Genomic DNA, 12,148 nt, shown 5'->3' with positions numbered 1-12,148 from the left:
GATTTCCACAAGAAGCTTTACAAACATAGAAACTGTTTACCGTACAATAGCTGAAATGCTCGTATACATAGACAACCTTATTTTTCTGAGATTTAAGTAATACTCTCTAACTCAAATACTTTCTTATAACTAACTTCTAATTCCGTTCAGGATTTATATGAAAAACATGCAGAAAAACATGCTATGATTTCAGCCAATAACAATTCAAATTAAGTTGATACATGTGTTTATCAGAGAGTCTGTAATAACCTTCTCCTTTCCCCTCTACATACGATCACAGAAAGGGTATACATTCATCACCTCCAAGCAGAAAAAAAAACAGGAAGTTGTATAATGTTAGGGCTGGGAGACAAAGCATGGAAGAAAAACACAGGCTTTACACTGTGAAAAAGCCTTTCCATGCAAAACCACAAAACACACATAAAAATTTCGTACATTTTGTCTTCACAGATACAGTTGTGACAAAAAGTCTTTATTTTCCAAAAGGAAGTGTCAAAACCACAAAACACACATAAAAATTTGGTACATTTCATTGTCACAACTGTATCTGTGAAGAAGTCGTTAATTTCCAAAAGGAAGTGGGTTCTAGACTGATATACCTTTTGGTACTTGCAAGGGGGTTTTTTGTTGTTGTTGTTTTTTAAGTCTTAATGTCTTCTAACTACTACTGCCAGGTTTATCGCCACATTTCCCCTATTTTTCTGCTGTCCCAAAAATCTCATGTGCAATAGTAGCTGGAACACAGAAGCTTGTCTCAGGTATGGCATTTATGAAGCAGCAAGCAAGAGAACCAATAAGGCTTAGAATCATAGAATGGTTTGGGTTGGAAGGGACCTTAAAGATCACCTAGTTCCAACACCTCCGCATGGGCACGGCCCCCTCCCACTGGACCAGGTTGCTCAAAGCCCCATCCAGCCTGGCCTTGAACACTTCCAGGGATGGAGCATCCACAACTTCTCTGGCCAACCAGTTCCAGTATGTCACCACCCTCAGAGTAAAGAATTTCTTCCTAATATCTAATCTAAATCTACCCTCTTTCAGTTTAAAACTATTACCCCTCGTCCTATGACTATAATCCCTAATAAAGACTCCCTCCTCATCTTTCCTGTAGGTCCCCTTTAGGTACTGGAAGGCTGTTATAACCCCTGGAGAAGGTCCTATGAGAGATGCACCCTACACAGGGTATATCTCAGATGAGGATCTATTTCTGTACCTTTGTTTCTGAATCTAAGCAAAGCTTTATTTCTGGAAAATGAGATTGAGAAAGAAAAACTGATAGGGCAAGCAAACCCCCTGAAATATGCCATTTTTCCAAAGAAAGAACTTCTGCATAATCTGACAAAGGTGACCAGTCAGTGGCAACAGTAATTTCAGTGTCGATGTTCTACCACATCACTAATATTTCTAGTTTTTCAACTTCATGGATACTGCATTCCCAATCAACTTGAAGGAGAAAGCAGGTTCAAAAGACACAGATGAAAATGGACAAGCAATGTGATCACGTGTCTTATTTCCCCAAACACCAACCAAAAGCCGAATCTTATAGCAAGTGTAAGTCTACAATTTTTTAAAGGTATTAGTAATGAATACTTACCTAAAATAGAAGTTGCTAGAAAGGTCCACATTTTGAAAGATTCTCAGATACCTAGCAAAATAATTCAAGTTAAAGGGAAAGTTATCACTTTAACCAGACAGACCCCAAGAAGTCATTCAGAGGATCTCATAAATTAAACTACATATAAATATTGACTCTGGCGTAAGTTCTCTAGCTATCTTACTGTAATTGTTTTGACAATTAATTCCACTAGAATGTCAGCATCTGGGTTAAATACATCAAATAGCCATTTTTTTAATCCAGTGTCTACTTGTGTACATATTCTGTTTCTTTAGGCAGTTGTAGACACAGTTATAGTTCTGTCTTCCACATATGTGGGTAAAATTCTCTAGGACTTACACAAGTAAATTCCCAACAGTACTATACTATAATTAAATATTCTCACAGTTATTTTCCAATAAGTGAACAAGAAAAGAAATACCTATTTCACTTGCAAATTCTCAGAAGAAACCGTAACACTGTCTATGAAAGATAAAATGGCTAACACCATAAATATATAGGTGTCATCCAAACCATGACAATAAGTTAGATAATATGGTCTGCTGCATTCTAAGAGGGGAGGCTGAGGTTTACAATCAGTCATATCTTAAAGTGAAAACTTTTTTAATGGTTACCATTGGCTTGATTTATTACAGTTTATCATAACCAATCACAACTTTTAGACTGTTCATACTTGGTACAGACAGAAAAGCAGTTTATTGATATCATTTGCTTGGTATTTCATAGAAGTAGTTACCCATCCCTGATAAAAACACCACCAGGATGTACTTCTACATTTCATACAAGATTCCCTGCTGATCCAAATTTCTTTCTTTAGAAAGAAGTCACGGAAAGGAAAAGAAGTAAAGGGTGATAAACTGACCCACCAGTAAGTTTTACAACACCAACATCCACAAAATTCTGACAGCACAGAGTCACTAAATTAAATAATCTGCTCAGCACTTCTTGAAGGGCATAAAAGATGTCTTCAAGTGAGATTAACATGATGCTAGAGCTACTAAAGAGCAGTACCCCAAACAACATAAACCAGTATTAGCACTACTTCGATCTTGCAAGAACGATGTTTATATTGGATGTTTCCTGGTGCACGTTTGCTAGGATATAGCTTTGACATGTAGGTGACATGGAGATGTGGACAAAAAGCTCTGAAAGACTGTAACAGTTCTATTTACCCTCCAGGTTAGAGGACACAGGACTTGTGGCCCACCCGCCATTCTTCCACGCTAATTTATCAACTAAGATAAAATGGCCTGAATGACATATTAACAGAAGGAATTCTATGGCTGAAATTTCTAGTTGCAGTTCACCATTGCTTGGAAAATATTTAAAAAGTACACACTGTTTACCACCATTATTTACCTGGCTTCATCAGGATGAGTGACCCTCACAGAGTCATTTGGAATGTAGATCATATTTGTATCTTCTATTTTATATATTGCATGACCTCCAATATCTGCCATTTTTCTTCTTTTTGTTATTAACACAATGTAATAGCCTTCTAAAAACCTGACAAAACCTGTTAAAACAGCATTCAAATGCTATTAATTGGGTGACTGCATTGATTTTATCAAACATATTTAAAAAAAACAGTAACAATTGTTTCAAGACTTGACGGCATTTCTGTTTGTTCTTAATGTTATATTTATAATGCGCATATATATACACATACAAAAATATACATATACAGAGTCTTACAACTCACCCCCAGTAAGTGTTAATCAGTGAAGTACACAGTTTTTACTTTTTTCCCTTCCATTGTGCATATTTCTAATATTAAGTAGCGGAGTTAAGACACTGAAAATTCAGAATAAGTTGCTGTCTAAAGATACTTGTATTTGCTTTTTATAGGACTCTCATTGTTCAGAGCGAGGCATACTCTAATTACTTCAGATACCAAAAGGTTAATTTTCCAGGGCAAGGAGGAATCCCAATCTCCAATTTTCTTTCAAGGTTTATTCATTCCCTGCTGAGGTGGGACACAGAACAGCAAAAGGAGTTGAGGGTACTACACCACCTTTGTGCTCTCCCTCCTTAACAGCAGGGAATTAAATTCCCGGAGTACAGCAGCATCTCCCCCAAACTAGCCATTCAGAGCATCAAGGGTAATCCTTTCTTTCTATTTCCTCTCTCAGATACCAACACTGGACCCTGCTGAAATCCAGAGGGCTAAGGAGGTAGAACAGGCAGCATCTGGCTTTACTGCCTATAAAAAGGCGGCTTCTAAAGCTTCCACCCTCATCCTTAATGCTACAGGGCATAGCCATCCTTCTTCACCGAGTTGTTTCTTTGGATGTCTCTTATTACATATGACTAGGAAAAAGCATAACAAACCTTTAAATCCAACACAAATCTATAAAATAAAATTAAAATCAGAAATATGCAACCACTCCTGAACCCAAATTTTCTACTACAGTGTAGGCAGTGATAAAGCAGTACTAAGTTTTAATAACTAATAAATTACATGAACTAGCTCTTGGAGGTAGCTGCTTTGATGGGTTGCTACTAATAAAGAGCCTGAAATTCAGACACTGCTGCACTGTCAACAATATATTAAGGGGGGGGGCGGACCCTCACAGTTCACATTTTGACTTGTATTTATATTCACTTCTTTTAGCTTTGCATTATAAATTAAAGAAGAAGGATGAGCAAAGCACACATTTTCCTCTCCGTCACTGCTGGAGGCTGCAATGTGATCGAATGAACTGCAATTCTTTTATTCTGCCTTATTAGCCCCCCTTGGAAAAACGTTCTCACCTGCACAAGGACAGGAGACCCTGCTGACAATAAGAAACAGTCTTCCATTTGAAGCAGCCAGACTATTGAATTTCAGTTGTTAAATAGCAGTCAAAGTTCTTCCTGTATCCTCCAGGTACCAAAATTACTTACATGAACAGTCTCTATCCTTTGAATTTCACCAAATGTTATACCAAAGTCTGATAAGAAACCCAGCCCTTCCCCTTGGCCTGGTTCTCTCCATGGCCAAGCGATTTCTACTTTTAAAAACTATACAGTGAACCACAACTTGGCCTATCAGCACCCTCATTCTGGGTGCACTGAATGCACTGTCTCTGGTTAAGAAAATATACAGAGAATAGAACAAAGCTGTCCTTTCCAATTTTACAAAAAATAGCCCTGTCCTTCTGACCCGAGCCAGGAGGCAGAAATCGACCAGCTCCATTCCCTCAAATTACGTGTTTATACAGATATGATTAGATAGGATCAAGATGGAAGACATCTAAAGCATATATAGTTTAAAAGCACAAGACAATCTGAAGATCACCAAGAGAGCATGTTACTTCTAAAATGTAATCTAGAAATAGTACACCATATCTGATAACCAATACATTTGTGCAGCTATGGAATAGGAACTCTCCTGTTATGAAGAGTACATAAAAACGTACAATTGGGATGCAAAATTTTCATTGAACACAACCACTTTCCAACCAAATATATTATTACATATTTAGATAGTGAGCACTGATGGCTTGTGCAAAAAAAGTCAATGCTGCAAGACTGTTAGAAGCTCCTTTAGGCTTACCCATATTATTGTTACTCTTAAATTAATAAGGAACATAAACCTCACTTGAGGAATATCTGAAAAGTGGATCCATTGATAAGTTACAAAATGCTTCATGGGTAAAAAGAATACAGAAGAAAGTTCGCTTAATCTGCCACTTTAGAGTAGAATACTAATAATATTTTCTTATGTTCCGGTTGTTATGCAAAATTCAGGAGCATCTTTTAAAGTAATTGCATTTTCCACCTCCTTTGCAGCTTTGGATTTAGATGGTCAGGTGTATATTGATGCCGATAAAGCACAAAGTATTCTTGGAGGCTGTCAGAGCACACATTAACATTTACTTTGGAGACATCACCCATCAATATATCGATCTCAGTATCTGACAATAGGGAGGAAAGTAGTGACTTTCAGATGAAGTTAGAAGTTATTAAATCCTTGAAGCAATTCTCTAGGATTATGGTCATCTGATCAGCATTTAACAATTCAGTTGACCTACTCGTCAGTTGTACTTGTTCAAACATGAAGAAGAAATATTTAAATATGTCACTGCAAAAAAGTTAACCAAAAAAGAAAATTAAGTCATCTTTCTGAATAATGCATTATGAAGAAATAAAACCTAATAAAGGATGTCAACATCTGTTTTCTTTTAAAAAAAAAACCAACAACATTCTGTGAGCTCTGGAATTCAGGAGGCCAGATTCCACACATTTTGTATCCTACAATCAGTTGAGCTTGGGGAGATCTTCAATCAAACTTATAGAGTTTGGGTATTTCCTAGATCTCTCCCTTGGTTACAAAGAGGAGACCCGCTACAGCACAATTCTCAACCCTGTACTGGCCACCTGTTTTCACAAAATACATGTAAACTTATTTATCTTTGAGAATGAAATTTCCCAATCCTCTTCAGTTTTAAAAAAAATAAACAAAATCAAGCAGAGACAGAAAGATACACAGGGCGACATGGTAAGCCTTACCTCCTTAAGAAATTAAAGGTTTTATAAATCCAAACAAAACACTTACCTACTACTCCAAAAGCAGAGACAGCTCGAGATAACCCAGAAGAGCCCTTCTGCCCAATCTTTGTTCTGTTTCCCAGGTCTAAACGGCCAAGAAGTTCCCTCACCTCTTGTTGTGTATACACGTGCTTTAAAATAAAATGTCACTTAAGTTACTGCTTTGGTAGTTAAGTGTTATTTCATGTCAGAGAATAGTAGAATTTAATTAATATATAATAAACCAAAGTTCTGCTGTATGTCCTCTGTCTCCTGTTTCAGTCCTACCAACAGGTACAAGGTTTTTTTATGCACAAAATTCACCATTCACTGCAATAGAAATAGTTATGGTCACATGTGAATTCAAACATTTCTAAATCTTAAGAATTAAAATCCAAACCATAAACTTCCTGGAAAGGAATCAAGTCTTATTCTATTATGTACGTTAAAACTCTTGTTGTTGCTGTTTATTTTGCTTCAGATATGATATATCAGAAACACTAAAAATTTGGCTAGATAGTAATTACACTTATTTTGCACTTAGAACATAAGAAAAACATTGGGAGCATATACATAATAAACTGAAAAACTTGGGAAAATTTCATTAAAGTGAGTGTGCTGTTTGGAGATCTTGTGGCCGCTTCCGTACTGTAACTAGCCATTATCATGCTAATACTGTATGAAACTGACATACAAGGAGAGGCCAAGAGAGTTGGAAGTGATCAGCCTGCAGAAGAGAAAGCTCAGAGGGGATCTTATGAATGTGTATAAACACCTGGTAGAAGGGAATAAAGAAGTCTGAAGCAGACTATTCTCAGTGGTATCCAGTCAAAGGATAAGAGGCAATGGGCACAAATTAAAATATAGGAAATTCCATTTGAACATAAGAAAAAGCTTTTTTTACTGTACGGATGGTTGAACACTGGAACAGGTTAACCAGAGACGTGGTGTCTCCATCCATGTCCAAAAGACAACTGGGCACAGCCCTGAGCGACCCGATTTAGTTGACATTGCTCTGAGCATGGGCATAGGACTCAATAACCTCCAGGGATCCCCTCCAACCTCAATTGTCACATGATTCTATGATTCTGTAGGATAACTTTGTTGAAACAGATTAAATCTGTAATATTTAAATTCAGCTCAATATAGTCAGTATTATCTGGAATAACTGAAATAAACCCTAACAAGGGAGGCACTCACCTTATCATCAATTATAACCAAATCCTTTGGTTCAGTGCGATCTATTTTCAAAACACGGTATTTTGTTTCTGCAGGATTACTTCCAACAAGAAAATATCGCTACATTTAAAAAAAAAAAAGTCAGAATATTATACAGGATAAAGCTACCAAAGCCCATTATAACATAAGACATAAACAATGCCATTTATATATTTTGTAGACTAGATCCATTTCAACTAACATCAAATATCTAATACTCCATATAGACTGTTAATAAACTGGTTTAGACATCAGTACCTTAGGTAAGTACATTTGTATACAATCAACTTTTACAACTTAAAAGACCTCATTCTGTCCACTGTACAAGGAGGAAAAAATTTAAAAATTTAAGAACGGTGAAAACCTGTTTAGAGAGGAAAAAAATGCAACTTACACTAGGCACTGTCCAACTATGCCCTGCCCCAGCCATTACTGTCTTCCCATTTGCTTTGTAAAATTTAGCAGCAGCTTATACATAGAAGTTTGTAACTTTTCATGATCTAAAACTACTGTTGCCATTGTTATTTCTGCCAACTAGTCTTCCCTACTCCATGCTAAACAGAAAAAATGTAAGTACTGCAAGTTTTCTTCATTTTTTATTTACATTTGCTACGATAAACTTCTCACCAATATTCTTCCACAACACTCAAGTTTAATGTGACCAGCTATTCTGGTTAAAAATATTAGTTTTTTTAAAAAAGACTAGGTTTACTTCTCACTTAAAATATGAAAGAAAGACCACAGATAAACAAATGTGTCCGTTTCACATTTAAGGGAATCAAACTATAAATGAATTTTTACATTTAGAAGAATTAGCAGTAAGCACAGGTTGCAGGATTGACTTGCTATAAGTAGCTCTCATTTTACTAATTCATTTAATCAGTGTGGTGCTACCACACAGCAAGGTGTAACTCATTAATAATGCTCAGCCTAGTAGGAAAGCATGGCAAATTCATGTGGATCTATGCAGCCAGCTCTTAACTTTAAAAGTCACATGGATTTAAGATGTGGGAGAGGAAATCAATAATAACATTCACACCAAACTCAGAATTTCATAATTTATACCAATTAGATGTGAAGAAACATCTTTACTGTCAAAATATTTAAGAAAGAAGAACCTAAAGCCCTCTTCAGCTTCCCTGAAATGACAAAAATGTCTAGATAGTCAGTAAGCTCTAAAAAATAAAATAAAATAATTAAGACCTATAAAAGGAAACACTACCAACTCCCAGATCCACCTTGACACTGACATTACAGTGTTTACTGAGTGGCAAGTTTTGCTGTTTACTCTTAAATGAGAGTAAAGAAGTCCCTTTCAAAGCCATGTGCCATCACGGCACTCCCTCACTGAAGCCTTTGAGGCAGTACTTTGGCACAGCAAACTGTTCCCTGTTTTTTTAGCAGGGATGTGCTGCAGTGCACAGCCCAGGCTCCCCAGCCTGCCCACCTCAGGGTACTCTCTGCAGGAGATCCCTTAGTGCCAAGATCTGCACTTCCCCAGAAGGAAATCAAAATGACAGGGAGTGGGTCGGAGCGCCCACTGCATGGCACTGAATGGCACAAAGGTGGAGGATGGAGCTCTTACACTGGTATCACCCACCAGCAAGAAACACCAAACCACTAAGACGGTCACTTGCTTAGACCATGCCACCATCATGCCATCTTCTTCTTCATGAAGTAGAAAGTGAATGGGCAGAGGAAAATATCATATTGATTTGTAATACACAGAAGATAAGTTAGTTTGCATTTTAATAGTGCTGCTCCTCTATTGCTAGAAAATTATTAATTACTTAAAGCTAAACAATTTTAAGTAGTCCATAATATTGCAATACAGCTAAGTGACCTCGCCCCACATGCAGCTCATTAAATGAGCGTAATTTCTTCCCAAAGTGACACCTATGGTTACAGACAAATCATCCTGAATAAAAATAGAACAGTACAAATTGAGCATGCTTGTCCAAACAGCAGTTTGGACCAAAGACCACATTTAGAACTGGAACATGGCACATGATACACAAGCAGGGGGGGAGAAGGGGGTGCGAAGAAAGAGCAAGAGAGAGAGGGAGAGATGGATATAGAGTTGCAAATGGTATTACTAAGGAAGTTCAGCTGGATACTTCTCCATTTCCATTTTAATAGACCTATAAAACATAAGGAAGCGCTATGAGGAATGTATCACTCATGTCACCTTGGCAGCTGCTACGGTGAGCTATGCACAGCTACAGTGCCAGCTTTAAGTGCTGCTGCTGCTTAGAACAGCAGCAGTTAGATTCGATGAGATGTAATTGTATCTGCAGACTATGGTAGCAACCACCATTATGAATGGTACTTAACAAGTTCTCTTTGAAGTCCTTTAAGGACTAATTTAGGGTAGTGGGTTTTGGGTTTTTTTTAAGTTAGAAAGCTAGGCCGTTTAACATGTTAAGGAAGGTCAGTTGAAAACAGCGTCAAAACCCAGCATCAATGGACTTAAAGATGCCACCTTCTCAGAAAGCCCGGCAATGGGAAATCTCTATTCAGCAAATGTGAATCTTACCCACTGCGTGCTAGAGAGTAGTCTTGTGGAAGTAAGAAAGAAGGAAACATCTGCAAAAACTTTTGAATTTGGAGTAGTCCTCAAAATTAGGAACCCAAAATTAGACTTCTACTTAGGAAGTTTTCAGGACCGGCTAGCAATCAACAACCCCAAAATTACTCAAAAAAAAAAAAGCATGATATGCCAGCTCATAGTCAACCTTTAAGATCTGAAATGAAAACAAAGATGACATGAAAACTAACGATGCAAAGATTAAGCAAACAAACAAAAAAAGACATTTCAGCATTAGCTGCCTCTGCTACCTAAGTTATGCAGCTAATGAATAAATAAGCATGTCTTACTGGATGATATGGAGCATAAATAAAACCATATCAGTGACATGTACCACAATTAAATTTGTCATCACACAAATACTAGGAAAGAATAAAGAAAACTACCTAATCAACACAACACTGAGCATGTAACATTAAATAAATTAATTTCTGAGGTTGTAATATAATTGCAAAATTAATCAAAGCTAAAACGCGCAGTACTGTTTACAACTATTTTGATCAACAGAAATCATTACAGTAAAAGAAACGAAAATCCAAGGTAAGCTAGAGAAACCTTTCTGGGAGTTTCTATCCTTATTCTCTTATTCTGTTTATTAATAAATTGAACTGAACAAACTGAAACATTTTCCAAATGTCTCAAACAATTCCACTCCACAGCAAAGCCACTGCATTTAGATAAATGGAAAACCTTGACCAAAGTACTCTCTCAACAGAGCAGCACACAAGAAGAAACTACAGACTTCCTCACGCTTCTCTGTCAACATCCTTCAACCATCACCTGAGATGAAACAACGCTTTTTCCAGGTTTAGTCTGTCCTTGGCCTCACTGAAACTTGTTAACAAGTGTACTTTACCAACCACGGCAGAGCACCATGCAGGTACTTGCCTATGAGATCTGGACTGAAGCTTAATTTATTGCACAATTATCACTAAGCAACCACAAGATAGGAACAATCATTAGTCACTTCCACCTGGGACTGAGTTTTAACCAAAGCAATCTAATTGAAAGTCTTTACACCCTCTTTTATCAATCTTTTGATTCAGTCAAATGAATAAAAATAGCTTCTTCTAAAAGGAGTCTAAACAAAATAAAAAACTTCTTACTGCAAATTGTTGTTTATAATGGCAGGATAATAGTTCTGAAATCAAACATTCTGCCCACAACTCTTTTTTCTTTAAGAAGATCACTACTTAGAACTCCTGGTCTAAAACTATGATTTGCTTCTTTGTATAGACTAATTATCATTAAGAAATGTTAGCACTGTAAAGAACTTATTTCACTCGTCAGTTAAAAAGCGACATACAGCTTAATCAGCAGCAAAAAGAAAAGGGACATGAAAATACACTAAAAGCTACTTGAAAAACATGGCAGTGCACTACCAATACAGCCAATTTTAAACCTGCAAATAGCATAAAGAAAACACTTCAGAACTTACACAAAATGCTTGCAAAAGATACCCTCAATGGGTATATCTCCAACCCCAAAGCCCTAAGGAAGTGTGGTGGGTTGACCTTGGGCAGCTGTTGGACCCTCACCCAGCTGCTTTCTCACTCCCCCTCCTCAACAGGGCAGGCAGAGAAAATAAGATGGTAAAGATGATGGGTCGAGGTAAGGACAAGGAGATTGTCTAACATTTACCGTCACAGGCAAAAGATACTTGACTTAGGGGAAATTAATGTAATTTATTGACAACTAAATAGGTTCCGAGAGTGAGAAACACAGATAAATTAAAATACCTCTCCCCCCAACCCTCCCTTCTTCCCAGGCACAGCTTCACCCCCAACTCCTCCACCTTCCCCCTGCCCAGAGCAGTGCAGGGGAGTGGAAAATGGGGGGTCTGCAGCTAGTTCCTGACAGTTCCTTTCCACTGCTCTTTCCACCTCCAACTTTTTGCTGCTCCAGCGTAGGTCCTCTCCACAGGCTGCAGCTCCTTCAGGCAACATCCCCTCTGCTCCAGCGTGGTCCTCCCCAGGAGCTGCAGGGGGTCTCTGCTCTGGCGCCTGGAGCACCTCCTCCTCCACTGACCTCAGTGTCCACAGGGCCCTTTCTCTCACATTTTTTCCTCTCTCCCACAGCTACTGCATAGCTTTTTGGGGTTTTTTTTAATCTCTCTCAAATACATTATTACAGAGGACCTGCCATCTTGGCTGCTGGGCTGTGGTGGGTCGGCTGGAACTGGCTGTGCCAGGCGCGGGTCAGCCCCGGCCTCTCCT

At 37.9% G+C, this 12,148-nt stretch overlaps 1 protein-coding gene across 1 annotated transcript in view; it reads right to left on the bottom strand.

The window, feature by feature from the left end:
* FIG4 (FIG4 phosphoinositide 5-phosphatase) overlaps positions 1-8,999 on the bottom strand; it is a 64,279-nt gene extending 55,280 nt beyond the window's left edge. The window contains exons 1-5 of the mRNA XM_009893875.1: positions 8,946-8,999; positions 7,328-7,426; positions 6,156-6,279; positions 2,975-3,131; positions 1,595-1,645 (exon numbers count right to left, since the gene is read on the bottom strand). Coding sequence (XP_009892177.1) covers positions 1,595-1,645; positions 2,975-3,131; positions 6,156-6,279; positions 7,328-7,426; positions 8,946-8,999 — 485 coding nt within the window. The remainder of the gene's footprint in view (positions 1-1,594; positions 1,646-2,974; positions 3,132-6,155; positions 6,280-7,327; positions 7,427-8,945) is intronic.
* Between the last annotated feature and the right edge of the window lie 3,149 nt (positions 9,000-12,148).

This window comes from Charadrius vociferus, unplaced genomic scaffold (genome assembly GCF_000708025.1).
Source record: "Charadrius vociferus isolate BGI_N301 unplaced genomic scaffold, ASM70802v2 scaffold129, whole genome shotgun sequence".
In the NCBI taxonomy this organism is placed as follows: Eukaryota; Metazoa; Chordata; class Aves; order Charadriiformes; family Charadriidae; genus Charadrius; species Charadrius vociferus.
Note: the sequence above shows the minus strand (reverse complement) of the source record. Positions and strands in the feature narration are given on the sequence as shown.